Source organism: Nelumbo nucifera, chromosome 7, assembly GCF_055504915.1.
Source record: "Nelumbo nucifera cultivar China Antique chromosome 7, China Antique-T2T, whole genome shotgun sequence".
In the NCBI taxonomy this organism is placed as follows: domain Eukaryota; kingdom Viridiplantae; phylum Streptophyta; class Magnoliopsida; order Proteales; family Nelumbonaceae; genus Nelumbo; species Nelumbo nucifera.
The window spans coordinates 16,341,517-16,358,361 of record NC_142655.1 but is presented as its reverse complement, the minus strand read 5'-3'; the positions used below and the strand labels follow the sequence as shown (position 1 = coordinate 16,358,361).

Here is a 16,845-nt window from a genome sequence, read left to right as displayed (position 1 = left end):
TATACAAAAATAACCCGACTTAAAACGAGAAACCAATTCCAACTGCTAGTGTACATACACGTATATTCATGGACCCAAGGACTTTGCATGTCATCATGGATAATATTTAGGGCCCATTTGGTTCACAGATCAATCAGAATTAGAATCAAAATCAAAATTCTCTGAAATCAGAATGATTTATTTCCATTGTCTATTTGATTCACATAAGAATTAGAATGTGAATTAAAATAAGTTAGAATGGGATTTCATTCCCAAGGGAAGAGGAGAGAATCGTCATTCCTTCAAAGGTCATGCTAGCTGACAAAATGGTGGGAAAGGATGTTAAAACAATTCCTCGTTAGATCGGAGCCCCCTAATATTGTGTTATGTATGTTCATGTCAAATGACAGATACACATACATCCTCCATCTACCTTAAATGACTCGTAAGGTTCAAACAACTTTCTTTTGATGTGAACGTACATGAGAAAAATGTTTTTTTATTTTTTGGCAAGTTAAGATATACTTTTCCAAGCTTTCCATTCACACATTGTAATGCTGACAAGCAGACTCATGTCAACCACGAGAAATACATAATATCTACTTTTGTAGGGGTTCTATCTATGACATCACATGTTGTACGGAATTAACTGAATAATTTGATCGAGTTTTACGTGTTGTGGATTTAATTGAATAATTTCATTTCACAACTTATTAGAACAGCTTATAGCTTTTTTTTACTTTTTTCTTTATGATCTATCTAAAAAAAATATCACATTTAGTTTAAGGATCCATACATTTCATGAGTTCATATCTGCCCCCCACCGCCTGGCGCCCCAAAAACGTTCCACACAATGGGAGGCTGCCAGCTGTCCTTCCACACACACACTCCCCTCAGCGCCTGTAGAGTTAACGGAACGGCCGTTAGTTCTGAAGCAGCCCCAAAACCAAACTCTCGACCTGGACCTGTGCAACCTTGCACTACTCCGATCCGATCGTCTCCGGTGCCGATGACCATTGCGGCAGAAACACCGAAGGTATGAATCCGTCCCTCTCATCTCATCTCTCTCTTATAATTTACCCTTTTTTTTCGATTCAGAACAAAGGAGAGGTTTCACCCACCACCGGCCATCTCCGGCAACCACCAGCAACAGTATATAGGTGTGCGTTTTTTGCTCTCTTCCATCTACTCTATTTTTTTTTTTTTTTTTTGTTTTTACATTTGCATTTTCTCCAAACTGTTACACTGATATATGTTGCCGATTTTTTCTTCTTACTCGTCATATAAAACATGAAAATGGTAGCTTTCATTTCCTTAACTTTTTTTTTAATAAAGAAGACATGATATTTTCACTCTTTAGAGTTGAGAGTCCAAAGTCCAAAGATTTGCGTTAAACTGGAGGTTGGTTTTGGCATCCTTGTTGTACTTAGCGACGGTAAACTGCCAGATCTCTTGGACATGTGGGTCATTCACATCTTGAATGGGTTGCCAGTCGCCGAGTAGCATGGCGGAAACTCCGTTGTCGAAGAGAAAGAAGGAAACCATGAGGAGAATCAGGAAGAGAAGAAGAGACTGGATTTTCATTCTCTGCTTTATGGGTTGGGGAAATACATAGAACAGGTTGGGGAAATGCAAATAAAAAAAAAAAAAAACTGAGAAAGAAGAGGAGAAAACGCACCTGTATAATGGTCGGGTGGTCGCCGGCCGGTGATCCTTCTCCCTGTTTTTTGTATTGAAAAAAATAAATTAAAAAATAAAGGATGTGAGAGGGAGATGAGAGAGAGTGACGAGTTCGCACCTACGATGTATCTGCCGGAACGGTCATCGACACTAGAGATGATAGGATCGGAGGAGTGCAAGGTTGCACTGGTCCAAGTCGAGAGTTTGGTTCTGGGCGCTGATTGGGAACTAACGGCCGTTCCTTAACTCCACACGCGCCGAGGGGAGAGTGTGTGTGGGAGGACAGCTGGCGGCCTCCCATTGTGTGGGACGTTTTTGGGGCGCAAGGCGGTGGGGGGCAGATTTGAATTCACATTTCATGGGTCATGGGGATAATTATTTTCGAATGTGGGGTTAAATTTAGTTTTGATATCTGCTTGGCTTGTAATGTGAGATCTATTATCTATTTATCTATCTATCTATATAATAAGACGATCCATGTTACTTTGCTTCTCCTTGCTCCGTTACTCCAATCCGGCATTCTTTTTTCTTCTCTCTTCTCCCCCTTCCCATCGCTCCCAATTTGTCATCTCAGCACCCTTTCTCTTCATTCCTCTCCCTTTCCATTGAGTTCTCACTCTCCCCCCTCAACTAATCGTCTCTCATTTTCTATAGATGCGATTTCAAGCAAAGAGAGGGGAATAAGGGGAATTCAATGTTTCCTATATAGTCATTGCATCTTCCAATATTATTAAATAATTTATTCTTAAATAATAATCTATTGTTAAATATTCCATTAGTTCTGAAAATTATTAAAAATTTCTAGAAATATTCTACCAAAAATTATGAAATAATTATTTCATAAAGAACCCACTATTTAACAAAATATTAAATAATTTAACAATCTAACAAACAATCCACTATTTAATAATTAGCACAATTTATTAATTTCTAGAAAGTCAATAATTATAGTTAACAGTTATCAAATAATTTAGGAAAATTCTTTAACTAATAATCCATAGTTATTTTTTAAATAAGTAATTAAAAATTTAAGAAATTAATCTATGAAAAAAAGCTCTCCATAACTATTTAAATAATAATCCATCATTATTATTCAACTAAATAGTCATTACAAATTTTGGGAAAACTAAATTAGGAAATTAATCTATTAGAAATTGTTTCATAATTATTTAATTAACAACCCATTACTATTATTTCAATAAATGATTATTAAATAATTTAGGCAATTTATTAAGTCTATCTTCACCAATCTAGACCACTTGGTTGACTTCGACCATAATTACATTAATTTACTATAATTACATTTACTTTGATTAATAGTAAATAATTTAGGCTTAAAAAGTAAATAATTTATATTAGTTTATTGTTATTTAAAATAATTAATTTACTATACATCATTACTAATCAATAGCATTTTCAATAATTTTTTTTGGGAATTATCATAAAATATTGTAATTTATTGTTATTTAATTTAAGATTAGTTAGTTATTTGGTTATAGGAAAAAAATTATTAGAATTGTAGGGATGGAAATTTTCCCTATAAACCGGGTAATTTAGATCTTCAATATCTTCAACTCCCTCCTCGTCATCAAGCGTGTTACGCAATCAACCGGAGCAGAGGAGTCGTTGGTCTGGTCACAAACTTGGAAGACGGAGGATAGAGAATCCAAGCCTGTTCCACAGCCAACCGAAGCAGAGGAGTCGTCGGTCTGGTCGCAGACTTGGAAGACGGAGGATCCAAGCTTCAGCTCTCTGCTTACCTCTATACCGGACGGAGTCGTCGGACTGGTCACAGACTTGGAAGACGGAGGATCCAAGCTTCAGTTCTCTGTTTACCTCTGTACTGGGCGGCGGAGCAGGAAGACCCTTGCGAAACACATACGACTCGTTCCTTCTTGCTTCAACAGGGTTCTAGATAGCCATTGTTGGCCAGTCGTAAGGCATCGTCGGCGCTCTTCGGAATCGCCTCGGCGGAGCAGGAAGACCCTTGCGAAACACAGACGACTCGTTCCTTCTTGCATCAATAGGGTTCTGGATAGCCATCGCCGGCCAGTCGTAAGGCGTCGTCGGCACTCTTCGGAATCGCCTCTTCCGGAATTCTGCGCCATCTGCATTCATGCACCAGCCACATAAACTTGCTCCCCAGATCCAAAGTTTCTGCAGTTTTTAAAGCGGTACGTCCAAGAGGGCATCCAACGAATACCACCCATCAGTTAGTTCAATTATAACTCACTTTAACTGAACAGCGTACGATCTTGGTGCTTCCGTTCTCAGCCCCGCCGTTCTAGAGATCGAGAGTTACAGCATTCTCCTACGGCATTAGTGAGGGATAGAGAGCAAGCGTACAGATCCTTCACCTTCCCAACTCGTCCACCATAGCCAGTTTTTTTCCGTGATTTGTGTTGCTCCAAAGATCTGTGTTTCTCCTCATGGATTCATTTGAAGTTATTCAACATATCTCTCATCCCATCACTGTTACCTTCGATGGCTCAAATTATGATTTATGGTCCCAAGAGATGTGCAATTTTCTCAAGGGCCGCCTTCTATGGCGATATGTGACTGGTGAGGTTCCCAAACCTACTAAAGTTGCTGATGAAACAGAAGATAAGTTTGTTGAACGAGTAGAAAGATGGGATGGGAAAAATCATCAAATATTGACCTGGTTTCGCAATACTTGTATTGCAAGCATCAAGTTGGAATTTCGCAGATATGACTCTCCTAAAGAGGTATGGGATTTCTTACAAGCTCGGTATTCTATTTCTGATGATGTGCATCAGTTTCAGCTCTATAGGCGTCTTCACCGTATGAAGCAGCAACCTAAACAGACCATTCACAGTTATGTCTCTGAGTTAGAAGTTCTTTGGGATCAGTTAGCACAGTGTGAACCTGAATGAGATAGTACCTCTGCAGCTACTACTTATTCTAAGCTTCGCGATTGCCAACGTATTTGGCATCTTCTGATGACTCTCAGGGATGAGTATGAACCTATTAGTGGTACTCTACTTCATCGTAGCCCATTGCCTTCCCTTGAAGTTGTAATCAAAGATTTGCTCTCTGAAGAAACTCGACTAAAAATACTTCGAGATGAGCGATCCTTATTATCTATTGATGTTGTTCTTTCTACTCCGGGTACGTTTGCTACTTCTTCAACTTCATATAAATCTTCAAAACGGACTTTCTGCAATTACTGCAAGAAGATTGATCATACTATTTCGGAGTGTCACCGCTTGCAAGCCAAAAAGGCGTCTGGACAGAAGTCCTCATCCATGAGTTCTCAGGCTTCAAGTTCTACTGCAGCTGCTGCCATAGAGGATTCTTCTGCTAACACCTCTCCAAAATTCTTTCTTAGAGATCTCCGAACTCTCCTTCAACAGCTCAAACCTGATTCTGGTATGCCTTCTAAAACAGTCTTGTCCGTCACTCCAGGTACTACCTCATCATGGTATTTTGATTCTGCCTGGTGCAATCATATGACATCCAACTCATCCCTGTTTACTTCCAAGTCAAATCCTTCTATTACACTAATTGTTCATACTACCGATAGTTCCACCTTAACTGTCACAAGTGTAGGAACTATTTCAACATCTCGTTTGTCACTTCCTAACACTTTTTTGGTACCTCAATTATCTTTAAATCTTATATCTGTTGGACAATTATGTGAACTTGGTTTTGAAATACATTTCTCAAGTCGTGGTTGTACTGTGTAGGATCCACGGACAGAGAAGATCATTGGGACAGGCCGTAAGGTTGGTAGACTGTTTGAGCTATCATCTCTTCAATTACCATCTCTTGCTGCTGCTGTCACCTCTAGTGTCTGGCATTCTCGCCTTGGTCACATTTCTACCTCTAGGTTAGGATATTTAATTTCTAATGGATGTTTGGCTCCTGTTAAAACAACCCACGTTGATTGTGTTTCATGTCCTCTCTCAAAACATCATGCTTTGCCTTTTAATATAAGTGATTTTGTTTCTTCTACACTTTTTGATCTTATTCATTCTAATATTTGGGGACCTTCGCCTCATAATATAAGTGATTTTGTTTCTTCTACACTTTGTGATCTTATTCATTCTAAAGTTTACCTGTTGGCTTGAAGCTCTTTCATAGAGTTGAATTGTTTCCAGGACAACTTGGCCTTCAACAGGGTCTGCCCTAGTGAACAAATAATAAATGTCATCTGCAAAAAAGAGACGTGAGATTACTGGGCTATCTTTTGTTAGTTTGATACCTGAAATTTTCTTTTCCAACACAAGGATTTGGAGGCTAGTTGAGAGATCTTTTGAACAGAAGAGGAACAAGTATGGAGATAATCCACACAATGAAATGACTACAAGGGCGTCATGGAAGCTTTATGTTGAAATTGGACCTATCCAAGGCTTATGATCGAGTGGATTGGGCTTTTTTTCTTCCAAGTAGCTTACAGTGTCGGGGATTTTTTTCTTATTTTTGCTCATTACTACAGGCGCTTCTTTCCACTGCTTCCTTTCAAACCGACGAAGGGCCTTAGACCACTATCCCCTGTCTGTTTGTCTTATATATGGATATTTTCTCCCCGTATGCTTTAATGTAAATTAGAAGATGCGTTTGTATGTCCTTTTCGATACTTTTTAATTGTGATGTCGGAGATCCTTTCAAACCGACGAAGGGCCTTAGACCACTATCCCCTGTCTGTTTGTCTTATATATGGATATTTTCTCCCCGTATGCTTTAATGTAAATTAGAAGATGCGTTTGTATGTGGTTTCAAGATTTCTAGAAACTTCCCAAAATTAAATCACTTACTTGGCAACTGAAAATGAAGTGTTGCAGATGCGGACTATCCTGACCCAATTTGGGGAGTTCTCAGGCCAAGAGATTAATTTCTCTAAATTGTCCATATATCAAACACACTTGTCTTCTTTATTAGGGGTGTCACTTATGACAAGTAAAGAGCTCCTCTACCTTGGCTCTCCTCTACTATTGCCGAGTAACAGAATTACCAGTTGGAAATTTCTCGCTCTCATGCTGGATTGGAAATATTGGTTAAAACTTAAAAGCACCCTTATCTCCATTCCCAATTATTTCATGGCTACTCAACATTTGCCAAAAAATTATATTTTTAGCGGCAGTTTTCGAACCGGCTGTTCGGCGGCTGCTGCTAGAAATATTGATCTTTGGCGGAAGTCCTTTAGAACTGCCGCTAAAAATCAGTCGACTGCCGCAAATAAATCACACACACTCCGCGACTCTCCCTCTTGACGACTTGTCTTCTTCCTGCCCTCTCCTCTCCCAGCTGATTCTCTTTCTCTCGCTCTCTCTCAGCCATTTCTCTCTCTGTTTGATTTAATAAAGAGCAAAAATGGTGCGGAAAGAGGGCTTTAGGGCAGGGATTCCAATCATACTGCCAGACTGAAGATTCCTGATCATTTTGGACTTCTATAAATGAGTCTACTAGCAATATATATGTTACTTATGCAATCATGGCATGAGCATGTCTTGATTTCATGTATGATGTTATTCCTAGAATTCTGTTAATTTTAGGGAAGGGGAAATGAGTATGAACGGCATAAACTGCAAGCTTTGAATCAACGCTAGAAAATGGTGCGCTTTCTCTGTTGTGTGTGTGTGTTTTTGTTCTTCTTCTTTCTAAGCACTTGGAGAATAAAATAATGAAAAAATTTAGCAATAAAGACAAACTTTTTTTTTTTTGATAAATAACAGAAATCTTGATATACATGTTTATTTATCGAATATTCTTTGTCTTTTCTTTTCTTTTCTTTCTCAGTCTTGGCCAAGTTTTAGGTGAGACAGGATCAGAAGTTTGAGTTTCTCTTTGTTGTAGTTAGCTCAATTTGAGGTGCTCGAATGTAACTGAGATTTGTTCCAATCTTTTTTTATTAGTCCTTTGGAGGACGAGACGGGTCAAATATTGGCCAATCTTTTTTCATTGAGTATATTGCAAATTAGACGGGTCAAATATTCCGAGATATTTTCTGTCTTTCTGATAGGTACTATTCTATCTCCATTTATTTAATTGATTTTCTTTTACTTTTAATTACAAAAAGAAAGTTTATTCTTTAGAATAAATGTACAGTCGTTTTTAATTATTTAATGCTACATCACTGTGTGAACTTCTTTCTTCTCCCTCTCATAACTTTCTCAACAAGGTACTCACTGTACCTTGTTGAATTTTGTGTCATTAATTTTCTATTGCTTTTCTCTTCATAGGAAAACATATTAGACTGAATGTTTTGATGATTGAACATTTAAGTTATTGATAGGGGGAATGACATTCTGCATTGATCAGGCACAACATGCAAGTTGGGAGACAAGGCGTTCCATGGCAACAATATGTAAAAGTGGGAGCTGCTCTTAGACATTTTGGATACACAGCTGTGGCTTTACATGGATGTCTGCAATCTGAGATTCAGGTAAAGAATCATTCACTTGAGTCTTTAAATTTTGTGTATTTTAGCTTACCATTGTTCAATAACAATAATACATGGCGGGGATGTGTTGTGGGACACTATGGGGTATCCCCTTGTGGGGCACAGATCTGAACTCCTTTTTGAATAGACTTGGTGTGAGGTGGGCTACATCCTTTGTTCTTTTCTCTCTTCCTTTCAATGATAAATAAGGTATCCACCCTCCACTTAGAGTAATTTAGGCCTGGCCTCTGGGAATTTCTAGAAAGGCCCCTTCGTTTTGAAAGCCCAAGATTCACGAAAGGTTCCCTAAAAAAGGGTAAAATCGTACACATCATTTTCCTCAAGCTTATTTTAGCATCATTACAGTAGTTTGTGAAAAAAAAAATATGTATTAGAATTTGGTAGCATTTTCATGTTTTGTTTTAATCTGGTTAGAAGTAAATCTTACCAAATACTCAAAATGGCTCATTTTTGTATCTCAAAAGTAAAAGTTTTAATGAGATCACATGGGCGAATATGGTTTCAGTCCTCACAAAGGCATACCATACTCACATTCCTAGAGAGATATTTTTATTCATGGAGATATATTCCCAATGTATAACTACAACTGACTGTGAGAACAGTGTGAACACCGTTTTTTGAGAACTTAATCCGATCTCTATATCACATTCCTCCACATGGTCAGATTTGGTAAATTGTGATTAATTTTTCCTATGCTTTTGTTGGTGTTACTTTTCTTGGATAAGAAGATAAAAGGGATTTTAATGGGAGATACTAACAAACATTAACTTATTTAGAAAACTCCCCCTCCCTTACTAAATCCCACATAACTTTCTTTCTAATAAAAGTCAAGGTCAAAGCCAAGTTTGCCAACTAAATTCAGGTTGGCACTTTATTCAGGTTAGAAGGTCATCTTAATTACCATTTGCACTTTAACTTTTATTTTGGCTTCATATTAAAAACTAGGCATGACCCCCTACTAAGTATGGGCTAGTATTCTCATCATTTTTGTTTAATACCCCTTACTAAAGTATGGTTTATCTTAATCACCATTTTGGTTTCAAATGGATCACCATTCTGATCAAATTCTGTAGGAAATGGGAAGGTTTTCATATCTCTCATGTTGGCTCTTGTGTTTTAAATGCTTCAAATGGATCATTACCCTTCCAAAATGTTTTCCATGTTCCGGACATTACTAAGAACTTTATCTTTATAAGTCAGTTTTGTCGTGACAATAATGCAGTTTTTGAGTTTAATGCTTGTGGTTTTCTCGTTAAGGACACTCTCATGACGAAGATACTCTTTCAAGGCCCACTTAAAAATAGTCTCTATCAACTTTCACTTCCCAGCACATCTTCAAATAAAGGCAGTTACTGTGCACTAGTTGGGGAACGCACTACATCTTCTGTTTGGCACCAAAGACTCGGCCGTCCAAGTTCCAAGATCACAACCCACATTTTCAACAAGTTTCAGCTACCAGTTTCTAATAAACACATGGACTTCTGCGACTCTTGTCACCTAGGGAAAAGCCATTGATTTCCATTTCCTATTGGCTCTACTTCAGCTTTACACCCACTAGAGATCATCTACTTAGATGTTTGGGTACATCTCTTATTTGTTGATGAATTCAGTAGATTTTCATGGATTTTTCCCTTGGCATCTAAATCACAAGTTCCATCTATTTTTCTTCATTTTAAAGCTTATATTGAAAACAAACTGAATTGTCACATTAAGAACTTCCACACTGATAGAGGACCTGAAAATCGGCCTCTGGCACATTTTCTTTGTGAAGTTGGTATTGTGCATTGTATTACATGCCCCCATACACTAGAACAAAATGGTGTCTCAGAATGCCGCCACCAACATATTGTAGAAACAGGGCTGACGCTTGTAGCTGCTTCTTCGGTACCTAAATCATAATGAATGGATGCATTTGAAGTTGCTATACACCTCATCAACTACATTTCATCCCCAACCATTAACATGTTGTCTCGATGGGATAAGCTTTTTGGCTCTCCACCAAATTACAACACACTTCGTGTGTTCGGATGCTCTTGTTTTCCCTATATTAGACCCTACCAGCAAAATAAACTTGATTATCAGGCCTCCCATTGTGTGTTTCTTGGCTATTACAATAATCATCGGGGTTACAAGTGCCTAGACCTTACCACTAAGAGACTTTTTATCTCCAGGAATGTTGTCTTTAATGAAAGCCATTTTCCTTTTGTCAAGTGAAACACTCTTACCAATCCGATCCCCACCTCAACTTTACCTTCTATACATGGACCACCTCTGGTTCACTTTCCTTGCTCTACTCCCACATCCTTCTCCTGTATTAGACCAGCCCACATTATGTGCACCTCCTGACCCACCCCCTGAATCCAACCCTCCTAATGAACCTATTATCAATAACCCAACACCTAATCCCACTTCTTCACTCAACCCACTTAATGACCCAAACCCCTCTACAACCACAACATCCCATCCCATGCTTACTCGTTCCAAGAAAGACATTGTTAAGCCCAACCCCAAATAGGCTATGTTAGCTAGCCCACTTGATGAAGTTGAGCCCACACGCTACTCTATTGCTCATACGGATCCACATTGGATGTTGGCCATGGCTGATGAATACAAGGCCTTGATGCACAATCAAACTTGGAGTTTAGTCCCACCTCTCCCTGAGCGCACTATCATTGGTAACAATAGGTCTACAAAATCAAGCGCAACCCTGATGGGTGAATTAATCAGTTCAAAGCCCGTTTAGTTGCAAAAGGGTATCACCAAGAAGCAGGTTTGGATTATGATGAAACCTTTAGCCCAGTAGTGAAGATCACCACTATTAGAATTATTCTTACTATCGCCATGTCTCTTCAGTGGGAAACCTTCCAACTTGACGTAACTAATGCCTTCATGGATACCTTGAGGAGGACATTTACATTTATCAACCTACTGGATTCGTGGACCCAAAGCATCCTACATATGTGTGTAAACTACACAAGTATCTTTATGGGATTAAACAAGCCCCATGGGCCTGGTTCCATCGACTTCGAGATCATCTCTTACACATTGGATTTCAAGACTCCAAAGCTGACACGTCTCTATTCATTCGGCGAACTTCTACAGATCTCACCTTCCTTCTCATATACGTTGATGACATCTTGATTACAAGCCTCCAACTCCTCCACCATACAACAAGTAATCACTAAACTCAGTACCCCTTTTGCTCTCAAAGATCTTGGGCCAACCCATTATTTTTTGGGAATTGAAATGCACAAGACAACTCATGGTATTCACTTGTCACGACACAAATATACTCAAGATCTTTTGATTCGTTCCAGCATTAATGATCCACTACCCATTGCAACTGAATACCACAGCATTGTAGGTGCTCTACAGTATCTTACTATCACCCACCCCAGCATTGCATTCTCAGCCAATAGGGTGTGCCAATTTTTTGCAAAACCGACCACTGAACATTGGTCGGCAATCAAAAGAATACTCCTGTATCTCAAAGCTACCATTACTCATGGGCTTTTCATACAACGATTTAAGGATATTACACTTGAAGCCTTTTCTAATGCAGATTGGGCTGGATGCCTTGAAGATAAGCGTTCACATGGAGGTTTTTGCATATTCTTAGGCCCTAACCTTGTCTCATGGAGCTCTAAGAAACAGCCTATAGTCTCTCGCTCTAGCACTGAGAGCAAAAGTCGAAGTATTGCCTCTGCTGTAGCATGGATTCACATGCTTCTCACCAAATTGGGTTTCCCTCCTAACTCCCCCTACCCTATGGTGTGACAACTTAGGGGCAACCTACCTATCTTCTAACCCCATTGCTCATGCAAGAACCAAACACATACAACTGGACATCCACTTTGTAAGGGAAAAAGCTGCAAATCGACTGTTAAAGGCGAAGTTCCTTCCTACTGCTTAACAGATTGCCGACATCTTCACTAAACCACTTCTTGGGCCCAAGTTCACTTCCTACTATGTGTCCCCCACGTTTCGCTTGAAGGGGGGCTGATAGAGAGACTCCGCTAACATTAAGTCAAGAACAATGCCAAATCTGGAATTCACATAACAGTTGCTAAATTGATGGTAGATCTCATGCTCGAGAATATTGGTCTTGCGTAGTTGTTCAAAATATAGGGGGGAAATCTTTGTATATTTATTACAGTTGTTCAAAATATTTGTAGATTTATTACAGTCAACTTTTGTATCTATATATGTACAGAACCATCCATTTAAAAGTATCAAGGAAAAGAATTTCCCTTTCTTTCACTCTGTTTTTCAATAACCAATTATGAACGAAATTGGTTTTGAGTGACCATGGAAAAGGAAACAGGAAAGGTAAAGACTGTTCATGGGCCAGGTAGCCTGAAGTCAGGCTTGAACAAGATTTTAGGCTCACAAGCTTGGGCTTAGGCCTAAAATATCAGGCCCGACCTTTTTTCAAGTTGGGTTTGGGCTTTCTCAAAAATCCCAATCCAAGCCCGAGCCTGACTTGATAATGTATTATATAATAAAAATATATTTTATATAATAAAAACATATATAATATAATTTTTCTTTATTTTTCTTCTCTTTTTTCAAGTAATAGTGAGATCTTTCATTATATTTTTAGGTTTTGAGGTCTTTTAATATAAATAAAATAATTTTTAATTGAATATGAGGCTCGGGCTTAGGCTCGAGAACAAATTTTTGGTCGGACTTGAGCTCGAACCTGAGCTTTGGGCTTTATATGAGGGTCGGGCTCAGGCTCAAGTACTAGACCCAATGGTCGGGCCAGGCTCGAGCTCGAGCCAAATCCCAATAGCCCTTCTAATTAAGTTTGGTTGGACTTAACTTGCATTAATTAATGATACATGTGACAACGAAAGCTCTCCTTCTCAAATATTTGCTTGGTTGAACTAATAAGAACTTATTAAAACTCATGGGGCTAAGTGTATGCAATTGCATGAATTTTGATGAAAATTCATTTCACATTTGAGATTTTGACCAATGGAAAGCATCTAGGAATGGAATGGGGTAAGTCGGGCTAGAAATCATATTTCATGTCCCTAAACCCAACTTTGAAACAAATCTCTGTCACTGATTTTGATCTTCATTGGGGATAAAAATGACCCTCCATCCTCAATTCTTGAGGGAGATGAATTTCCTGTTGGGACCCGAATCCCCAAACTTAAAAATTAAAATTATTTTAGAAATAGATTCAGTTAAAATAAGAAAAATATTTTAATATATTTTGATATAAATAATATTATATATGTATATATTTAATATAGAATATATATTTTATATATAATCAGGTTGGGGGCAAGGTGGGGAGTTCACTCCCCATCTCCATCCCCGGTTGGGTATCACTATCAATCCTCATCCTTGCTAAGGCAATCTCTATCTTCGACCCAATGGGGTTTGTTGGGGAAGCTGGACACCCTCCAGGGATGGGAAAAATTATCATCCCTAAAAACATTCTATTAATTTTGATGAATTTTCATTTGTTAGTGTAACTCTTGGCACTAGATGTATATAATTGGGTTCAACTATGACACCGAAAGACATCATACTGAAAAAAATTACTAGCCAATCAACGGGTGTCATTAAAGTGGTAACCAAGGTGTGATATTTACCAAAATTCATGGAGGGTTTTAATTGGTCAAAGCCCTTCTGATATCATATCTTTGGACACCACAAATTTTTCCCATGTTAATTAGTATTAAGCAATTTCTATGGCAATATGTTTTAGAGGATGTATGATAGTTTGATGTCAGCTACTAGTTCTATTGCAAATGGATTAGGTCCAATCCAATTCAATGACTAATTTGGACCATTTTGAACCAGTCCAATTCCATGTTCGGACCATTCAATTTATTCAAATTCATTTTTAATTTAAATTGATTTCAACCCAAACCGTCATTGACACCTATATTCTTATCTTATATTAATGGACCAGATTGGTCCAATCCACCATATCTTTTTGGTCCATCCAATTGATCCAAATGGATTTTGGACTGGATGGGGTCCAGTCCAAAACCTGTCCATTGACACCCTTACTCAAAACCCATTGATTGGGGACAGAACGAAACTCAAACTCAAAATTGTGGTTTCACCATTTGAGGTTAAGGGCTGTGAAATGATTCCACTCATTCATGTAGTCTCTCCCAAACCCCTTTTGCAGGTCATTTATAGGCTTCGATTATTCTATCGTCATTCTTCTTATTTATCAATGTTTTATAAGCATGTATAGAAAGAAAGAAAGAAAAAAAAAGAAAGAAAAGGTATGTTCAAGCATAGAAAATGGATTGGCCCATCTTCATTTATTTGTGTATTTTCTTATTGGGTCTGAGTGGATGGGCTGGACCTACCCCAACTTGGATAGAACCTAACCAATCAAAAACCCTAATAGGAATTCAATATGGTTATACCACAGAATGCTACAGAACGCTTCTTTATCAATGATGAATGAAGAACTCCCAGTAAAGAAGAGGAAATGACAATGGGTCGCCGGTATGGGCCTCTTCTTGGAAGGCTCTGGGTTTGTCTTGTTTGTGTGGCCGGTGGGCAGCCTTCACTTTTAATCAAATTCAAGAATGGACCACCTATTTGGGTCTCTGTTGGCTGGCCCATTTTTTAGTTGTTCTCTCTGATTCCTACTTCTGCTTCGTTTGAGCAGGATATTGTAACCTTCTTTCTTTGTTCTGTTAATGAAATTTTCATACAAACTAAATAAATAAAATCGCTTCATTAGAACCATACAAACTTGTTGGAGAACAAGAGTTGGACCAAAAATCCTAAGTATCTATCCCATCTAATGCCTATAAGCCACAGTGATCTCTTAAGATCAAGAGTCTATATTGGAGTTTTGACATCAAAAAGCCCTAAATTTTAAGTGATCAAGACCAGGAAAAGAAAGGTGCCCCAGACTTCTATTCCCTCTTCTGGCGAGAAATAAACTTATTACTGTACAAGAATGAGACAGAAATCCAACATTGTCGGATGGGTCAAGCAGGAATAATTCAGAACTAATCAGCCAGGATCAAAATCACAATCCAATCAAGTCCAGTTGGATTCAAAATAACACGATGGAAATAAGGAAATGTTGTCAATGATCCAAAAGTTTCACATCCAACCCCCTAACTTAATTGGAATTAATGGCATATCCAGAAAGAATAGAAGATGCTTCATGGATGATAAGTGCTTATAAGATAATGTTTAATAAGCGCTTATCCTTATTAAGTATTTATGAGTGTTTAGTGAAAAAGTGCTTCTTTCAAACGAGATAGTATAGGTGTTTTGAAAATTATGCGGCAGACCAAAATGAGACAGAAACACAATAAGCGCTCTTTTGGAAAAGCACTTGAAGAAAAGTGAAAAGTTTTGAACTTATTCAAAATGGGTTCCTGAAAAAGTACTTATTTGGGCTTATTTTCCCAAACACTTAAAACTGCTTATTGGTTACGGCCCAAAATAAGTGCTTAAAAAAAGCACCCTCAAATGGGGATAGAGCAGATTCAATTCCTATCAAATCAATAAATATAATTATGTATATTATTTTTAAATAGAATAAAAAGGCCAAACAAGATTCATGTAACCCCATATAATTGAGATAGGACAGGATAAGGATGATTTACTTGAATTTTAATCAGATCGAATGAAGTTAGATCTGCATTAGGTACAATTATGGATCATGTGAACCCAAAATAATCAGATCAGATCTCGAATCAGGTAGCAAAATTTGGAAAAGCCAGGTCGCAATAAGAAGCCCAAAAGAATCCATGAAGTTCAAGGAGAAAAATGAATATTTAATAAAAGAAATGATAACATTTAAAAAAAAAATGAATAATCAAACTACAGATTGAAAAAGCAAATAAATGATGGATCCAGAAGGTCCACTATCCAATAATGAACTGTTGGCAACATGATTCCTCCATGTGACAGGCATAGCTATGGTTGTGAAGAGAAGCCGCCTAATGAGTGTGAAGTGTGCACATATATACATGTTCACATCAGCACACATAGGCTGTTCATCAATTACTAGATACCCCACTTTTCAGAAGCAGGCCTTATATATTCTTTTTCACTATCAATGCCACGTGCAAATTATTGCCTTTTCAATTATAAAATTAAGATTTTTTTTAAAAATAAATCTATGACGCCGAAAAGATATGATAATGGAAGAAGAGCAACCAATAAAACCTTTAAAACTTTGGGAAAAGTACGAATACACACGATGCAGCAGAATTCTGAATTCCAGCCACCCCCTACAATTAGTCCTCTTCCCCCCTATAAACCACATCTTGCCCGTGAATTTGGCATCAATTCACGATCAGGATGCATTCCCCCTGTATTTTGAGCTGGGCTGATCGGTACTTCTCCCTAAAACTTTTGATGAATACCAATTAGAGGTGCTCACGCTACCGAACCGTGGGCTGCTTTTTTTGAATTGAACCATTACTACTGGTTTTTGGAAAACCTGTAATTGAAATCGAATCAAAATTAGTTGGTTAATCGGTTGATCGGTTTGGTTAATTGTCGGTTTTTTATTTTATAATTTTTACAAAATATATAATAATAATATATATAAATATATAATATGTATTTTTAATAATAAATAATATATTATAAATATATGTTTATATATAATGCATATTTATTAACTTAGAATATATATATATATATAATATAGAGAAATATATGTATATTGGTTGGTTTGGTTAACCGATTTTTTTATTCAGTTTCGGTTAACTTTTCAATTTTTTTGCTCACCCCTATGAATACCATTA

At 37.7% G+C, this 16,845-nt stretch overlaps 1 protein-coding gene and 1 long non-coding RNA gene across 9 annotated transcripts; one reads left to right on the top strand and one right to left on the bottom strand.

Annotated features, from left to right (window-relative positions):
* Window positions 1-73: 73 nt before the first annotated feature.
* Window positions 74-10,016, top strand: LOC148790211 (uncharacterized). 8 transcript variants are annotated; one of them, XM_088891133.1, is made up of 4 exons: window positions 83-1,015; window positions 1,078-1,139; window positions 7,942-8,065; window positions 9,341-10,003. In XM_088891133.1, the coding sequence occupies exons 1-4, from the start codon at window positions 833-835 to the stop codon at window positions 9,596-9,598; spliced, it is 627 nt and encodes a 208-aa protein (XP_088747259.1). In that variant the 5' UTR covers window positions 83-832; the 3' UTR covers window positions 9,599-10,003. The 8 variants fall into 8 exon arrangements, 1 of the variants encoding a protein (XP_088747259.1); XR_016078391.1 differs by lacking the exons at window positions 7,942-8,065; window positions 9,341-10,003 and adding exons at window positions 5,753-5,848; window positions 5,944-6,351 and having other exon boundaries at window positions 74-1,139; XR_016078386.1 differs by lacking the exons at window positions 7,942-8,065; window positions 9,341-10,003 and adding an exon at window positions 1,340-1,477 and having other exon boundaries at window positions 74-1,015.
* On the bottom strand, window positions 1,264-2,570 carry LOC148790212 (uncharacterized). Its single transcript, XR_016078392.1, has 2 exons — window positions 1,778-2,570; window positions 1,264-1,699 (listed from the first exon to the last, which is right to left on the bottom strand). It is a non-coding gene; the product is annotated as an uncharacterized LOC148790212 (long non-coding RNA).
* Window positions 10,017-16,845: the final 6,829 nt, after the last annotated feature.

Excerpts from the sequence above, each read along its gene's own strand:
- LOC148790211 (XM_088891133.1), top strand. The coding sequence starts at position 833 with ATGGGAGGCTGCCAGCTGTCCTTCCACACACACACTCCCCTCAGCGCC. Across the intron at positions 1,140-7,941 it reads CCACCAGCAACAGTATATAG|GCACAACATGCAAGTTGGGA; the intron begins GTGTGCGTTTTT and ends TGCATTGATCAG. Across the intron at positions 8,066-9,340 it reads GTCTGCAATCTGAGATTCAG|GACACTCTCATGACGAAGAT; the intron begins GTAAAGAATCAT and ends TTTCTCGTTAAG.